The sequence below is a fragment of the Scyliorhinus torazame genome, chromosome 10, assembly GCF_047496885.1.
Source record: "Scyliorhinus torazame isolate Kashiwa2021f chromosome 10, sScyTor2.1, whole genome shotgun sequence".
NCBI classification, from domain to species: domain Eukaryota; kingdom Metazoa; phylum Chordata; class Chondrichthyes; order Carcharhiniformes; family Scyliorhinidae; genus Scyliorhinus; species Scyliorhinus torazame.
In genome coordinates this window covers 37684991-37703145 of record NC_092716.1, presented here as the reverse complement: position 1 = coordinate 37703145, position 18155 = coordinate 37684991, and the positions used below count along the sequence as shown (strand labels likewise).

The following is an 18155-nucleotide window of genomic DNA, read 5'->3' as shown; positions in this document are numbered from 1 at the left end:
GAATGACCCCGTTGCATAAAAGTTCAGGGCCACCGTAACCTTGACGGACACGGGGAGAGGGTGTCCCCCGCCAGTGCCACGCGGTGACAGGTGTGCCAGCAGGTGGCAGATGTGTGCCACGGTTTCCCGGCTCATCCGGAGTCTCCTCCTGCATTCCCAGTCCGTGAGGTCCTGGTATGACTGCCGGGGCCGGTACACACGGGGCGCCCTCGGGTGCCTCCGTTGCCGTGGGGCCGCGACGTCCTCCTCCCCCTCCTCGTCCTGTCGGTCAGGTGTCCCTCCAGCCTGGGCGGCTGCCGCCTGCCCCTCTGCGGCAGCCTGCGCCGCCTCTCTGGCACGCTCCTCCTCCTCCTCCTCCTCATCCAGGGCAACATAGACATGAGCGGCTGCCACCACGGCGGCCAACATCACTGGATGATCTGAAAACATGACGGCCTGGTGGGAGGGAGGGGAACGACGACATGTCATCATTGCCCATATCCCCTCCTCCCCCCAGCCAGGTGGCATGGACCGCATGGGTCCAACTGTTGGAGGCTGGCACCTGGCCAGGTGGACCAACTCACTTGCCCTCCCATCCCCCTCCTCGGCACGAACCCCCCCCAAATTCCACCCCAGCACGGACCCCCCCACAACCCCCAACCTCCACCCCGGCACGGCACGGACCCCCCCCCCCCCCAACCTCCACCCCAGCACGGACCCCCCCCAACCTCCACCCCGGCACGGACCCACAACCCCAACCTCCACCCCAGCACGGACCCCCCCCCAACCCCCCCCCCAACCTCCACCCCGGCACGGACCCCCCCCCCAACCCCCAACCTCCACCCCGGCACGGACCCCCCCCCAACCTCCACCCCAGCACGGACCCCCCCCAACCTCCACCCCAGCACGGACCCCCCCAACCCCCAACCTCCACCCCGGCACGGCACGGACCCCCCTCCCCAACCTCCACCCCAACACGGACCCCCCCCCCAACCTCCACCCCGGCACAGACCCCCCCCCAACCTCCACCCCAGCATGGACCCCCCCCCAACCTCCAACCCGGCACTGCACGGAACCCCCCCAACCTCCACCCCAGCACGGACCCCCCCAACCTCCACCCCAGCACGGACCCCCCCCCAACCTCCACCCCGGCACGGACCCCCCCCCAACCTCCACCCCAGCACGGACCCCCCCCAACCTCCACCCCGGCACGGCACGTACCCCCCCCCAACCTCCACCCCAGCACGGAACCCCCCCCAACCTCCACCCCAGCACGGACCCCCCCCCCCAACCCCCAACCTCCACCCCGGCACGGACCCCCCCCCCCAACCTCCACCCCGGCACGGACCCCCTCCCGGCACTCCCCCGGAGCCCAGCCTACTCTAACCACCCCCCCCCCCCCCCCTGCCGCACACACACACACACAACCCGAGACACACCTCTCCTCACGCAATCAGACTGCGGCCACGCCATTGCCTGCCCAGAGCCAACCCCCCAGGCCGTCACTCACCTCCACGCTGGCCGGCGTGAGCCTGGAGCACCGGGTCACGCCGATGAAAAGGAGGTTTGATTCACGTCGACGTGAACGGTCATCACATCGACGGGACTTCGGCCCATCCGGAAGGGAGAATATCGGCAGGCCGAAAATCGGCTGCCTTGCGCAGACCCGTGACATTCCCCGCGGCAGCGGCGCCATTAACGCCCCGCCGACTTTTCTCCCTTCGGAGACTTCGGCGTGGGAGTGATTCACGGCGGCCAACGGCCATTCTCCGATCCTCTGGGGGGTCGGAGAATGACGCCCCACGTATCAGTGGCGGGATTCTCGCAATGGGAGCCTAAGTGCCGGCGCCAGAGTAAAAACCGGAGTACTTTACTCCGGCGTCGGCGCCCATTCCCAGACCCCTATTCTCCCCCCTCCGTGTGGCTAGCAGGGGCGTCACGCGATTTACGGGGGCGGGGCCTCGGCGTGGCATCAGAGACCCGGCGCCACGTAAAAGACGCGCCGCCTTGGGTCTCACGCATGCGCAGTTGGGCCGGTGCCAACTCGCGCATGCGTGGTGGCTGTCCTCCCCCAGGCCCCCCCCCGCACAAACATGGCGGATGGATCCAGGCTCACCGGCGGAAGAAAGGAGGCCAGGCGCCGATTGGTTGATTCCGATCGCATACCAGGTCACTCCGGAGCCCCCCCCCCCCCCCCCCCCCCACAGGCCGCCCCCCAAGCTTTCGCGACGAGTACCCGCCGGCAACGACCAGGTGTGGATGGCGCCGGCGGGACTAGGCCGTTTACGCGCGGCCGCTCGGCACATCTGGGCCAGAGAATTGGCGCTCGCCATTTGCGCCGATTCTCCGAGCGGCCCGGCACGATTGGCGCGGTGCTGTTTTCGGAGGGGTGGGAGAATCGCATGCGGAGATTGGAGTGGCGTGGCGCGATTTGTGCGGCGCCCCGGCGATTCTCCCACCCGGCGGGGGGGGGGGGGGGGGATTACCGCCCATGGTGCTGGATGTCTTCATGGTTGACCTGACTTGGCAACAGCACCAACAGCATCGAGTGACTTAATGTAGGTAGTCAAGGCCAGTGACTACACCTTCCGAGCACATCTTCCATCTCCCACTCCACCAGTCTCTCACATTGCTTAATGCACCTAACTCCATCACTCAGCCAAGACCAATCAGGACACACACCGAGCATCCAGATACTCCCTCTCACTCATGTACCGATGCTGCCAGCCTCACACTCATACCTTAAGAAAAGAAGTGAAGAGATACCATCACGCGATCATACATTGTCTATATAGACCATACCAGCATAGATGCTGACATTGTGCATCCGTTAGAGACTACGACAAAAGGGGGATCTGCATATGGTGATACAAGTGCATAGGAGATAAGGCGTGAGAGTGAAGAATAGCTCAAGCACCAGCTCACCAAAGGGAGAAGACTGACAGTAATTCTGCTATAGAGAGCCCAGATGCTGACCTTGATGGATCAGGCTATGGTGGAAGGTTGATACATACCATGTTTGATGCACTAGAAAGCCAGCCAGGAACCCTGTGCTTAATGTCAAGGAGCATGGAGAAGTATTGCCCCAACCTCCCTCATAAAGTCAAACAGGGGGACATTCACTTATAATCACACCATGTTTAGTCCCATTTATATCACCTCAGTTAGTGAGGTTGTCTGTGCTCTCATGTAACCAGACCTGGACAATATTCAAGCTTAGGCTGATAGGTAGCAAATAACATTCACACCATATAAGTGCCAGGCAATGTCCATTACCAACAAGAGAGAATCTAACCATTTCCCCCTCAACACTCAATGGCATAGCCATTGCTGATTATTAACATCCTAGAGGAGTCATCATTAAGCAGAAACATAACTGAATCAGCCACATAAATAGTGTGCTTGCAAAAGCAGGTCAAATGCTGGGAATTCCATTGCTACAACCACACTCAAGAAACTTGACACCATCTAGGATCAAGCATTCTGTTTGATTGGATCCCATTGTAGAAGGGACTTTAGTTGGCGGATTAGCTGCCTTAAATACCTTGTATTATTTTAATCAGCTGCTTGACTATATTTCATGGAAATAGGCACTTAGTGAAGCATGGTGGATATATAGCCTTATTTTTAGTCAAAAAGTTCGAAGTTCTGTATAAAACAGTCGGAAGGTCACACCATGTAAACAGGCGTATAGCTGCACATTGTTTTGCTTCAGCGAGGAACTCAAGGCCTGTTATTAAACTTTGCTCGCTTTCTGTCTCCTTGTTTAATCTCAAGAATGTCTCTCTGTCCTAGATATTGCTTATGATATGATATAAATTACTCATCTTACCTTTGTAAAGCAGGACATTTGGAAAGACTGCAGTCATTCTAATTCCCTCCACGAACTTGGTGTTAAATAAAGGACCTTTGCGAAAACTCGAAGAGTTGACTATTTTTTTCTTCAACACCATCCATCACCTTTTATATTCACTCCCTGTGGTCACAGTGCAGTAGTGGAGGAGAGAGAGAAGTACTCATGGCAACTATTGGAATCAGGTCAAGATAATGGGGGGTGGTTTCGGAGGACAGCAGCTGGAAATTTGCCAGCTGAAATAAAGGGCACCTATTGGTCATAGCTTTGGCTGAACACCGTGGTTGTGTTGACAGTAAGGAACATAAAGGAGAAATAAGGTATGACCCGGAGGGGGAGGCTCAAGATTCAATGACACCTCCCTTGAGATCACGGTGGAGGTGGTGATGGCCTGTAGACATAAATTGTTTTTAAAGAGCGAGAGAAGGAAGCCAGAAACACTGACAAAGCAGGTATGGCTGGAGTTAGTGCAGTGCAGTTTAGCACAGGGCTAAATCGCTGGCTTTGAAAGCAGACCAAGGCAGGCCAGCAGCACTGTTCAATTCCCGTAACAGCCTCCCCGAACTGGCGTCGGAATGTGGCGACTAGGGGCTTTTCACAGTAACTTCATTTGAAACCTACTTGTGACAATAAGCGATTTTCATTTCATTTCAGTAAGAAAGATCTGGATTCAGTGCTGGAAAGGATTCATCGACATTCTGAGGACTGGGAAAGCAAGTGCACACGTAAAGGATTGGTGAGCACAGCCAGCCTCTAAACTGCATTGATGCACTGGTAGCAAGACCCACCAACACAAATATTTGTGCGTTTGGTTCACTTTATATTTCTTTTAAAAATATTTTTATTGGAACTTTGGAGTCAGGACCTCGGAGTACCGTCTGTCTACCTCCAGCATGGAATCGATCAGTTGTTGCCTAGCCGCCCTCTCTTCCCTGTCCCTGCGTGCCTTGTAGGAGGTCATTTCTCCTCTGAGCATAGCCTTCAGCACCTCCTAGTACATGGTGGGTGAGACCTCCCTGTTCCGGTTGTTAGTTGTGTACTTGTCTATGGCCGTTGATATTTTCTGACAGAGGGCCTTGTCGGCTAGGAGGGCCGTGTCCAACCTCCATGGGGGCGTTGGGCAGGACCCGTCTCCAACTCACATCCATGTAGTGTGGAGCATGAATGGAATTACGATCGTGGAGTATTCCGCTCTTACTAGACCTGGAAGCACCGATTTCTCCACCACAAAGAGGTTGATACACGTATAGACCTTGAGTACTTATGAAAAAAATCAGAACTGCTTCTCACCCGAGTGCATGAACCGCCATGGGTCCACTGCCCACACCTGCTCCACAAATATTCCTAGTTCTCTAGCCATGTTTGACCTCTTCCCCGTTTTGGGGTTTGACTTGTCTGTCAGCGGGTCATGTACACAGTTAAAGTCTCCTCCCATGGTTAGTCTGTGGGTGCCTGTGTGGGGGATTTTCGACATGGTCTTCTTTACAAATTCTGTGTCGTCCCAGTTGGGCGCGTACACGTTCACCAGGACCAGCGGTGCCCCTTCCAGGACACCACTTATCATGACGTACCATCCCCATGGGTCCGTAATCGTCCTCGCCTCAGTAAATATCATCCTCTTGCTAAGTAGTATGGTTACCCCCCCCACCCCCACAAGCTCTTGTCCCGTAGCAGGAATGGTAGGTCTGTCCTACCCAGCCCTTCCTTACCTGCAGTCGGTCCTTCTCCCTCAGGTGCATCTCTTGGAGGAAGGCTACGTCGGCTTTCATACTTTCAGGTGGGCGAAGACTCTGCATCTTTTCACTGGGTCATTAAGTCTTCTCATGTTCCAGGTGACTATTCTGATGGGGGGGTGGGTGGAGGGGGGGGGGGGGGGGGTAGGTTCTCTCTTGGTCATTACCTGGCATTTGTATGGGCGGGGGGTGGTGCAGGGTATGGTGGGAACCATAGACATTAAATGACTGTCAACCTTGCCACCAAATAAGGAATGTTGGGAGCAGGGTATACAGAAGGCTGGAATTGGAGGACCATAGGGCATGGCCTGAGTAGCAAGGTAGAGGAGACTGCACAAAAAAGTTGGGGAATCCCATGGCAAGACTGGTAAACAAGGAAGATCTTTCTGAAGTTGGTTTATTGGGAGGTAGGGAGCCATCAGATTTAGGTGACAATTGAGATGATGAGTGAGAATGATTTAAATAGGACAGGTTGAGAACAGCTGAAATTTCATAGAATCATAGAATTTATAGTGTAGAAGGAGGCCAATCGGCCCATAAACTCTGCACCGCCCCTTGGAAAGAGCATCCAACCTAAGCCCACACCTCCACCCTATTCCCGTAACCCAGTAACCCCACCTAACCTTTTGGACACTACGGGGCAATTTAGCACTTAACCTGCACATCTTTGGACTGTGGGAGGACACCGGAGCATCCAGAGGAAACCCACACAGACACGGGGAGAAAGTGCAAACTCCACACAATCACCCGAGGCCGGAATTGAACCCAGGACCCTGGAGCTATGAGGCAACAGTGCCGCTGTGCTGCCCAAGTTGAAGTTGTAGTTTGTGTCGGAAAAAGTTTAGAAAGCCAATGAGAAAAGTATGCAAGAAAGTGAATTCTGAAGTAATAAAAATTTGGGCAAGAGCTTTGGTATTGGGAATGGTGTGGGGTGTAACACAGATCATGTTGCAGATGTGGTAGAATAGTAATGAATACCAATGTGGAGTTTGAATTTAAGCTACTGGTTGACCTGGACACCAAGTTTGTGCATCACCGTGTTCAACCAAAATGACCAATAGGAGATGGAATAGAGACTGAAGTAAGCAGTTGTTGGCAAGGGCTGAAAAAAGGTGTCAATTTAATGCAATGTTCAGTTGGACAGAATTCTGGCTCCAGACATAATTTTAAGACAGTTGGGAAGTTTAATACCATACAAATAGTCAAAGAATTGAGGACAGTAAAGGGGTGACATGAAATTGGAGATAAAACTAAAAAATGCTGGAAATACTCAGCAAGTTAGTCGCATTTATGGTGAGAGAAACAGAATTCTGGACCTCAGGTAGCTCTCATTCTGGCAGCAGCTACCACCTCCTTGTTGGCACTGCTGAGCCAAAATGCTGCCAGCCTCTGATTAGTCGGCAGCCCTCAATAGACTGGACTAGCCGCCCCTGAAGTCCTGGTCCTGTGAAACCCACTCATAATCCCTCAACTGCCTGATTGGTAGGGCTGCTGCCTCGTGGCGGCGAGGACGGGATTCCATCCTGGCACCGGGTTACTGTCCGTGTGGAGCTTGCACATTCTCCCAGTGTCTGTGTGGGTCTCACCCCCACATTCCAAAGATGTGCAGGTTAGGTGGACTGGCCACGCTAAATTACCCCTTAATTGGAAAAAAAGGAATTGGGTACTTTAAATTTAGAAAAACAAATCTGCCTGATTGGCACATAATATCAGTTGGCCTTCGCAGAGGAGGCACTGCAGGTCTCTCACTAGTTCTTCAGTCCATGGCTGGGGCCTCTGTCTCTTTTATTAAACTCCCCTCAGAGTTAATTGTTCAGCTCAATAACCTTTCATCAGATAGAGTCATAGAGTACTAGAATCCTACATTACTGAAAAGGCCCTTCGGCCCATCAGATCTGCACTGGTCAAACGCACCCACCTAACCATTATAATCCCATTTTCCAGCACTTGGCCCATTGCCTTGTATGCCCTCAGATCGTAAGTGCACATCTAAATACTTCTTAAATGTTATGAGGGTCTCTGCCACCACCACCCTTTCAGGCAACGAGTTCTAGACTCCTTCCATCCTCTGGATAAAAATGTTTTTCCTCACATCCCCTCTAAACCTCCTGCCCCTTACCTTAAATCTATGCCCCAGGCCATTGACCCCTCCTCCACCAAGGGAAGAAGTTTGTTCCTGCCTACTCTATCTATGCCTCGGCTAATAAAGGCAAGAATACCATATGTCTTCTCAACCACTGTATACACCTACTCTGCTACCTTAAGGGACCAGTGTACATGCACACCAAAATCTCTCTGATCCTTGGTGCTTCCCATGGTTCTGCCGTTTCACATGTATTCCTTCCTTCACCTTGTTTGTCCTGTCCAAGTGCATCACCTCACACTTATAAAGCTTGAATTCCATTTGCCACTGATCAGCCCATCTGACCAGCCCGTCTAACTCCTCCTGTAATCGAAGACTATTCTCCTATTTATCACCCCACCAATTTTCATATCATCTGGAAACTTACTGATCAACAAGACCAACCAGACATGGACAAGATTCAAACTTGGGCTGTTAAGTTGCAAGTAATATTGGCGCTATACAAGTTCCAATCACTGACCATCCCTTCTTGACATTCACTGGCATTACAATCATCCAATATCAAGCCATCCTGGGGATCACTGTTGACCATAAACATAACTGGATCAGTCACAAATACCAAGAGTACAAGAGCTGGTACAAAGCTGTGTATTCTGCAATGAATGACTCACCTCCTAACTTTCCAAAGACATTCCACCATTTACAAGCCACTAATCAGGAGTGTATTGGAATGTTCTTTACTTGTCTGAATAAGTGCAGCTCCAGCACCACTCAAGAAGCTCAACATCATTCAGAATAAAGTAGCCTGTCTGATTGCCATGCACCAACCAGCTTAAGCATTCACTCTATCTACCACAGGTGCATGTTGGCGACAATATATTTAAAATGCATTGCAGAACTTGCCGTGGCTTCTTCACCATCACTTCCCAAATCCATGACTTCTATGAGTTAAAAGGACAAGGACAGCAGGCACATGTATCAACACCTTCAAGTTCCTGTTGTGTTATGTAATTTGGAATAACACAAGCTGCCACTTGATGCAATTTTGAGTAAAAGATGCTCCGGACTTTGAAGTGAGTTCAATGTGTTTTATTGAACTATTAGCACAGTTCTCAATGAGTTTGACTCTCTGCTAATCTAAATGTAGTAACTCAGTCTAACTGAACCAGCCTTGCTCTAAGCCACGTGCTGGGAAGTGATGCTGAGGATACACCCTGTCTCACTCTGTAGATGTTGGTCTGTGGAAAGAGACGGGGTGTGAGTGCCTCATCCCTTTTATCATGAGATACCATCCCTGAGTGTCCTGACTGCTCATTGGTCATGTCCTATTCTATGTGTTCATTAGCTGCATGTTTGCGTATCATGACAGTTCCCATCCAATTCATACACCATCTTGAGTTGGAAATATATTGCCATTCCTTCATCATTCCTGGGTCAAAAGTAAGCAATACCTTGCATAACAACACTGTTGAGTACCTTCATTAAACAGATTGCAGCTGTTCGAGAAAGCTGGTGGCCATTTGGTGGCATAGGCAATAAATGCTCATATCCCATAGATGTACAAAAACGTACTGATGGAGGGGTCTCTTCATGCTTCACAACACATTTAGCTGTCTGAGGTTAAGAGAGGGGATTGGCTTGGTTGTTAAGCTTCAAAATTGCACCATCGACATCAATCAGTTTTGCACATTGATCAACATCATGTTCTACCTTCTCTACATTAAATCCAGCAGACATCAGCTATGGACATGAATGGTAAATGTTCTTACTTCCCAATTGAACATGTTTCTTTGATCACAGCATGAGAGGGCTGCACATGGTAGTTCAATCCCCTCTTCTGTGGAGTTGCTAACATCATCACTTTTAGAAGGCTCCCAGTAGAGTCTAGGAACCTTTTCACAAGAAGCAAGATATAAAGTACAAAAGGGGGAATTGTCCATTATCTGCTTTTAGGTGCTAACTCAAGTTAACACAGTAGCAACATCAATGGAAGCCTAGGAGCAATACACCCACTCTCACTGCAAAGTAAATGCATCATCTAGAGAATAAAAGGAAGCAAATAGAAAAATGTAATATCGTCCAAAAACTATTTCTCTCACTGGGATGATTCAATGCCAGAGTAGCTGATTGTTTCACTGTTACATAGTTACTTGCTTGAATTCTAATTCAATGGGATGAAAGTGTATTTTGACTTAAGGCTGACCAAATTAGCTACATTATTAACATACAAGAATTTGAAGATTAAGAAACCTTACGTAAGTGATAAGAAAAAGTTAATCCAACAGAAAACTGTTTCCCCTGCATTTTGTTAATGACAATAGAGCAACATAAGCTACTATGTTTCACAGATTACATCACTGGACTCTATCCAACCTCATATTTTGACTGTTGTTGAAGATAAACAGCCTCTCGAAGCTGGCTCTGTAAGCTTTGGATCGCTGATTCTTTTGCCGCCAACTGGAACTTAACCTCTTCATATTCCATTAAAACCTCACCGGAATTCATGCTGCAGCACAAGACAGATCGTTAGAAAAAGAGCTGGAATCTGAGAAATAAGAGTTTACAAAACCTCAGCTGTTAGATTGATACAAAACAAAAACATCTCAATGAAATAATATTGCTAAATTGCCATTTGTATAGCTTATCCATTTAAAATTTTTTTTAGCGCACTGTTATCCCAAATTATGTTTTAATTTGTAGAAAATCCAAATATTTATTGTATAATTATGATTTTTATTGTAACTACATAACATTATGCTTCATCGTTCCATAATCCTCTGAAACAAGTTGGTGCTGGTTTTTGAGAATAAGGTTTGCCAAATAATAGAGATGGAGATAAAGATGAAGAGAAAAAAAGTGTATTTCTGACAGATATCAGATGGAAAATACAATTGAGAACCAGGTCAAATATAGACGGTTCAGAAAAAAAAAAAGAGAAGCAAAGTATGAGAAGACGCTGGCAACTAACATGAAAGTCAAACCAAAAGGCTTTGGTAAGCATATAAAAATAGCTAATGTTGGTAAGAGGAGGAGTGGGACCAATTAGGGAACCAAAAGGGGATTTACGTATGGAAGCAGAGAGGCATGGCTGAGATATTGAATTAATACTTTGCGCTGTCTTGACCAAGGAAGACGATGCTGCTGAAGTCAAAGGGAAAGAGGTGGTGGTTCAAGATAATTATATTGCAAACCAGATGGTAAAGTCTTAAATTAGGGACAAATCCTTTTCTTAAGAGGTTTAAATACAGAATATAGCATCGCATATGTCTGCCTCCTACCTGTTACCCACAATGTGCTAGCAGATGCCCTTTATAAATTTTCTAAATACCGCAATTATAGGGAATGGCAGCTGGCATGACAAAGTGTGCAATCTTCAACAACGAGGGCACAGATTTGTGTGACCATCTGCTTGGAGAGCATATGGTACTGGGTCTTCGTCATCTCCAGGAATCTCTGTCTTTAATGGTCAATCCTGTGTTAAGGATATGACCTCTATGGCATTCCTGTCACTCTTTCCTTTCCTGTCCCACCTGAAACCCCTGCTGCTTGGAGTTCCATCCTGCCTGTGGATGGTGTTGCCACTCAGTGCCACTGAACCCGAATCTGACTAGGCTGCTGGTCAGCCAAATAGAAGGCACACTAAAAGTAATTTTTGCTTGGACAATTTTAGTTAAATACATCCCTAAACCTGCTGTAAACAAGTAGATGTTAATCACCCCAGCATTTGATAAATTACTATCTAACTGTTCCTTGGCATACTGTTGGCAGTTTGGAAGCTAATGTCAGTAACACTGTACGAAAGATTGGAGCACCAATGCTTGGCTCCACAGAAAAATGAGACATAGACTGATTCTCCCACTCTGAGTTCTCGATCTCAGCCACCTTGTTAAGGAGGAAGGGTAAATAGGCAAATACACAACATCGTTTTAGAGGTGGTATTGGGAAGGATTTGAAAAGAAAATTCTAAACTAAGTCAACTTTTGCTGCTCTAGCTACAATTTCAGATGAGTAGTGTTGATGGTATTCTGAGTTACAATTAATATATTTCGCTAATATACAGTAAACTGATAATTTATTAAAATTTTAAAACATACGAGGGAAGCTATTCAGTTTTCCATTAATATTAAGGTAACTGAGCTACTTTGAAATATATCATTCACAGTGGATGGTTAGGGGATCTTAAAGAACGATACAGAAATAAGATTTTTTATTAAAGAGCTGGAAAGACTCTGCAGGTCTGGCAGCATCTGTGCAAGGATGAACAGTGTTAACATTTTGAGTCCAATATGACTAAATATGATTGATGTCTAGACACTAAAGGTGTCAAGGGGGATGGAGAAAGAGTGGAAGTATGACGTTGAGATAGAGGATCAGCTATGATCATATTAAAGGTGGAGTAGGTTCAAGGGGCTGAATGGCCTACTCCTGCTCCTATTTTCTAAGTTTCTATGACATTTCTTCAGAACCCAATTCAGTTGTGAAGAAGCGTCATAAAATTTGACTCGAAATGTTAATTCTAATTTCCTCTCTCCGAGCTACTGCCAGTCCTGCGGGTTTTTTCAGCATTTTCAGTTTTCATTTCAGGGGCGAGATTCCGGCACCGGAGATTCGGCGGGGGCGGGAATCGCGCCGCACCGGTTGGCGGGCCCCCCCCCCCCCCCCCCGGCGATTCTCCGGCCCGGATGTTTTAGCGTAGTTCGTTTGATTGCAGTTGGAGACAGGACGCTTGGACGCGAACAGCTCTTAGCTCTGTCAGGAGAAGCTGGACAGGATAAGAGAGTTGCAAAGATGCAAGCTTCCTAAGGAACAAGATACAATCCAGATAACCAGGGAGTTGGGTCAAAAAGAATGTTTAGACAACGACAGTTAAGAGACCAGAGACCAAGATATTGTTCAGAAGAGTTCAAGGAAAAGTAAACAACGGGTTCTGAATCAAAGAGACAAAAGCAGTGACCAGATTTAAAGTGGAAAAGAAGACTTCAGAGATAAAACAAAAGTGATGCTATTTTACTACAGTTTGGGAATCAAGTGTTAAAGCAATCGTGAACAGTTTGTACAGCAGTCAAGATAAGCAAATACTAAAGGGGTTGGTGTAAATCCTGGATTGGATTTGGAGCTGAGCTTGGTTGAAAAAAGTCATTTGTAAAACTTGGGTAGGATTTCGGAATGCAAAAAGCTAAGGAAAAGCATTATTGTGAGAAAATGTTTTAATGCATGTTTTGGAAACCCTCAAGTGACAATTACCTGTGGGGATTCAGAGGAGAAAACCACAGTCACTAATTTGGGTTCAGAGTGGAGTGGGTGTATTTGATCACAGCCAATCTGTGTGCTTAAAAGGGGCTTTGTATTAATGGAACCATTGTAGCTTAAGATGTACTTTGTCACCCATGTGGAAAACCTATAGTGTCTCCAGACGCAGCACATATTAGCCAGATAATTCAGGAAGAACTCAGTTAATTTTCTTCCTGCAGACTGGAATTCTTTGCAATGATTCAAAACCTGATATCCTCTTCAGCACTGTTTTAACCTTTTCAAATTTACAATGAACTCTCCATCAGTGTCTGACCATGTCCTGGGTCAGCTTTACCACTCTCAACTTGAGATAATGGATGTGCCAGTTACTCCTATTCCCTGAAGAGCTCCCATCCTTTCATCACAGTCAAATGTGTTGGAAACTGCTGTAAGGTGATCGCTTGCCAAAACATTGCTCACGAGCTAGATTCCCGGTTTATCATTGCGAGTTGAAAGACAGGACCATTGCAGAGTCTATTAGCCAAGGAAGTTCAAATAAAGTAACCCCAGTGTTCATAAATAATTTCTTCCCAGAAAGTATGCCTTTCCTGCAGATTTTGAAGCAATGCGAATTAGTCTATTTGTGGAAAGGCTTTCCAATGGGGTGATTCGGAATGTCATGAAACAGTGACCCCATAAACAACGTCATTTTGGTGTATCATAAGTTAGCTCTAACTCTTAATTGCCGCTCATTATGCCCATTTGCAAAGCAAGGCTCTTGGGCACAAAGCAAGAAACAATAAACGTACAGACATGAACTGGACTTTACTGTAGAACTCCAAGTAACAGGGGATGGATTCTGATGGAGAGTGGAGCTTTAGTCCCCCACCAGCGGCAGGAGTGAGCTACACACCCTCTGCCGGAGGAAACATGCAAATGGGTGCTTTGGAAGCCTGATTCTCCAGCCGGAATTTACACAAGCATTAATTGGTTCAAGTATTTTCAAGCGTGGCCCTGATGCAGTGGACCCAGCAGTGGGTCAAGGGGTCAATGCAAAATGGAGGTCCAGCCAAGTCCATCAGAAGGCCCCCCTACACCAAACAATGCAAATGCTGCTCCACAGCCCGACCTCCCCCCCCCTCCTCCCCCAGCCCAGCACCCTCCATCAGACCTCCCGAACAGTTTTCTGCCTTGAAAAATAAGACATCAAAGCACTAAGCTGTTTTGATGTGATGAGGAACTGTCAATCATAGCAAGAGTATTTATAAACATCATGGTTATCATCATAGCAGGTTAATAGAGATGCATTCAAATGTGAAGGGAAAGTCAGATCAACAATCCACCAAACAACTTATCCAGAGTATTAAAACTGTCAATCACTGGCCAATGCAATGTATTACTGTGTGAAATTGAATGGAAGATTTATATTTCAAAGGCTATCAAGGAATTTGAAGTCCTTTGAAGTGTACTTGGCTTTCAAGCAAACCTTTGACACTTGTAACAGTTGCTGCTTTAAACACTTTTGTCTGAGGCAGCAGATGTTAGGAAAAGGTAAGAGAAATGCAGTGATTGTTCACTCCACTGCATGGACATCTCTTCAGCTTTTAGGCACGTGTCGCTGATGGGGGTCTCTAATGAGGGGTGTCAGGTCACCCTCACGCAGTTGTGCTATGGGGTGGGGTAGCCCATTATTTCCATGGTCGACGGGAGGATGGCCCTACTTGACACCAGAGGGAGGGGAGTAAGATTTGCTTGGGGGGGTGGGGTGGGGGACGGAGGCCTGCCGCCGTACCTTGGCATTACGCCGTCCATTCAAAATGGATAAGTGAATGATAGTATTTCTTCTTCATCTCTTTTGGGGCTTTATTGAGTTATTCGTGAAGCAGATTTGTGTCTGTGTCTGTGACTAATTTAATTAAGCTGGAGACTGGGTGTATGCAGGGTTGAGGGGATCAAAGAAGTATAGGTGTGAAAGACATGCACTTGAAAAATAGAGCCAATTTGAATTTAGGAGATAAAGATTTGCTGTGTTTTGTTGTTAAATTCCAAAGAGAAATAAAAAGTGGGTGACAACTTGGAACAGGTCATCAATAAATAAGGAAATGTTATTCAATTCTCTTCCACCACTGCCTGGCCAGGTTGCATTTCTTGGGTAGTACGAATAGCAAGTGCTTGAAATACTCAGTAGGTTGGGCTGCATCTATGGAAAGAAAAACAGAGTGAACATTTCAAGTTCAATATGAGTCGTCTTCAGAACTGAAGAGTCACAGTCAACTTGAAACACTGACTCTTATTTTTTTTCTCCACAGAAGGGCAGCACGGTGGCGCACTGGTTTGCACTTCTGCCTCACGGCACCGAGGTCCCAGGTTCGATCCCGGCTCTGGGTCACTGTCCATGTGGAGTTTGCACATTCTCCCCGTGTTTGCGTGGGTTTCACCCCCACAACCCAAAGATGTACAGTGTAGGTGGATTGACCATGCTAAATTGCCCCTTAATTGGAAAAAATTAATTGGGTACTCTAAATATATATTTTTCACTGTTTTCTCCACACAGACTGCCAGACCTGCTGAGTATTTCCACCACTTTCTGCTTTCATTCCATATTTCCAGCATCCACAATAACATAAGAACATAAGAAATAGGAACACGAGTAGGCCATTCAGAACCTTGAGCCTGCTTTGTCATTCAGTAAGATCATGGCTTGATCTGATTACGGTCTCATTTCCCATTTTCCCGCTCTCCGTCCCTCACACCCTTTATAATTCTTCACATCCTTGTCAATCAAAAAGCTGTGTAACTCAGCATTGAATATATTCAATGACCCATCTTTCACTGCTTGCTGAGGAAGAAAATTTCCAAGCACTAACGACACTCACGGAGAATAGATTTTTCCTCAACTCCACCTTAAATGGTGAAGAAAGATGATATTTTAAATATTTGGGGGGGTTTATTATGTTATTCTCTGAAGCAGGTTTGTGGCTGTGAGTGTCTGTGTGTGTGACTAATTAAATTGAACTGGAGACTGGGTGTCTGCAGGGTTGAGGAGATCAAAAAAGTCTAGGTGTGAAAGGCATGCATTTCAAGTAAATATGGCCAAGTTGAATTTAGGAGATAACGGTTTATTGTGTTCCGTTGTTAAATTTCAAAGGAAAGTAAAAAGTAATTTACAACTTGGAAAAGGTCATATAAAATACGGCAACGTTATTAAATTATATTTGACCCAAAAATGGGGCAATAAAGAGAACATAAAAGATTTTATGTTCTGGAAAGGTTAAGTTTCGAAGAAAGGTTAAGAACAATGGACTCAAAAATGAAAGGGAGAAAAGTATACTTAAGGATTGGTCCCACGAATGCACAGAATCTCTAAAGTGCAGAAGGAGGATAGTAGGCCCATCAGATCGTCACCGACTCTCCAAAACTCACCTGCCTCAGCCCACTGCCCTGTAACCCCGTAGCCCCACCTAACTTGCACATCTTTGGACACATTAAGCAACAATGTGACATTGCCAATTCATCTAATCTGTACATCTTTGGACTGTGGGAGGAAACCAGCGCATCTGAAAGAAACCCATGCAGAGGGCGAACGTGCTACTCCACATCGGCAGTCATCCAAGGTCGGAATCAAACCCCGGTCCCTAGCACTGTGTGGCAGCAGAGTTAACCACTGTCACCATGTGAAAGCTGTGTTGGGACAGGCCATGTAAGAACCCCTGTATGATTGTTCTATTCTGGGGACAGAACTGTGAAGAAGCAAAGGGAGGCTGTTTTCAGAAAGTAGGGCTTTGTTTTGAAGTTTTTTTGAATTTCCACAGCAGAGTGGGAGCAGGAGAGAAGCCCTGTGACAAACTTCCCCTACAACAAGAGTGGGGTTGCCTTGTGGTAACACTACTGGATTTATTTATACATTAACTATCTATAGTGAATAACAGGTAAGCTCTTTCTTTCTTTTTTTTTATCTAGAGGGGATGACAGGGCAGGTATTGCAATGTTCCTCCTGCAGAATGTTTGAGGTGAGGGACGCCGTCAGTGTCCCTTCTGATTTCATCTGTGGGAAGTGCACCCATCTCCAGCTCCTCAGAAACCGCGTTAGGGAACTGGAGCTGGAGTTGGATGAACTTCGGATCATTCGCGAGGCAGAGGTGGTCATAGAGAGAAGCTTCAGGGATGTAGTTACTCTGAAGAATAAAGATAGATGGGTGACGGTGAGAGGGGCTGGGAGGAAGCAGTCAGTACAGGGATCCCCTGTGGCCATTCCCCTTAGTAACAAGTATACCGCTTTGGATACTGTTGGGGGGGGGGGGCTTACCAGGGTTAAGCCATGGGGTACAGGTCTCTGGCACAGAGACTGTACCTGTTGCTCAGAAGGGAAGGGGGGAGAGGAGTAGAGCATTAGTCATTGGAGACTCCATAGTTAGGGGGATAGAGAGGAGATTCTGTGGGAACGAGAGAGACTCACGGTTGGTGTGTTGCCTCCCAGGTGCCAGGGTGCATGATGTCTCGGATCGTGTTTTCGGGATCCTTAAGGGGGAGGGGGAGCAGCCCCAAGTCGTGGTCCATATAGGTACCAACGACATAGGTAGGAAAAGGGATGGGGATGTAAGGCAGGAATTCAGGGAGCTAGGGTGGAAACTTAGATCTAGGACAAACAGAGTTATTATCTCTGGGTTGTTACCCGTGCCACGTGATAGCGAGACGAGGAATAGGGAGAGAGAGGAGTTGAACACGTGGCTACAGGGATGGTGCAGGAGGGAGGGTTTCAGATTTCTGGATAATTGGGGCTCATTCTGGGGTCGGTGGGACCTCTACAAACGGGATGGTCTGCACCTGGACCAGAGGGGTACCAATATTCTGGGGGGGAAATTTGCTAATGCTCTTCGGGAGGGTTTAAACTAGTTCAGCAGGGGCTTGGGAACCTGAATTGTAGCTCCAGTTTACAGTAGGTTGAGAGTAGTGAGGTCATGAGTAGGGTTTCAAAGTTGCAGGAGTGTACCGGCAGGCAGGAAGGTGGTTTAAAGTGTGTCTTCTTCAATGCCAGGAGCATCCGGAAAAAGGTGGGTGAACCTGCGGCATGGGTTGGTACCTGGGACTTCGATGTTGTGGCCATTTCGGAGACATGGATAGAGCAGTGACAGGAATGGTTGTTGCAGGTGCCGGGGTTTAGATATTTCAGTAAGCTCAGGGAAGGTGGTAAAAGAGGTGGAGGGGTGGCATTGTTAGTCAAGGACAGTATTACGGTGGCAGAAAGGATGCTTGATGAGGACTCATCTACTGAGGT

The 18155-nt window shown here is 47.5% G+C and overlaps 1 protein-coding gene across 6 annotated transcripts in view; it reads right to left on the bottom strand.

Annotated features, from left to right (window-relative positions):
* Positions 1-18155, bottom strand: part of pmfbp1 (polyamine modulated factor 1 binding protein 1) — a 1352449-nt gene that overhangs the window by 984285 nt on the left and 350009 nt on the right. For all 6 annotated transcript variants that reach the window (XM_072517945.1, XM_072517947.1, XM_072517950.1 and 3 more), the window contains exon 7: positions 10022-10154. In XM_072517945.1, the coding sequence (XP_072374046.1) occupies positions 10022-10154 (133 nt within the window). The remainder of the gene's footprint in view (positions 1-10021; positions 10155-18155) is intronic.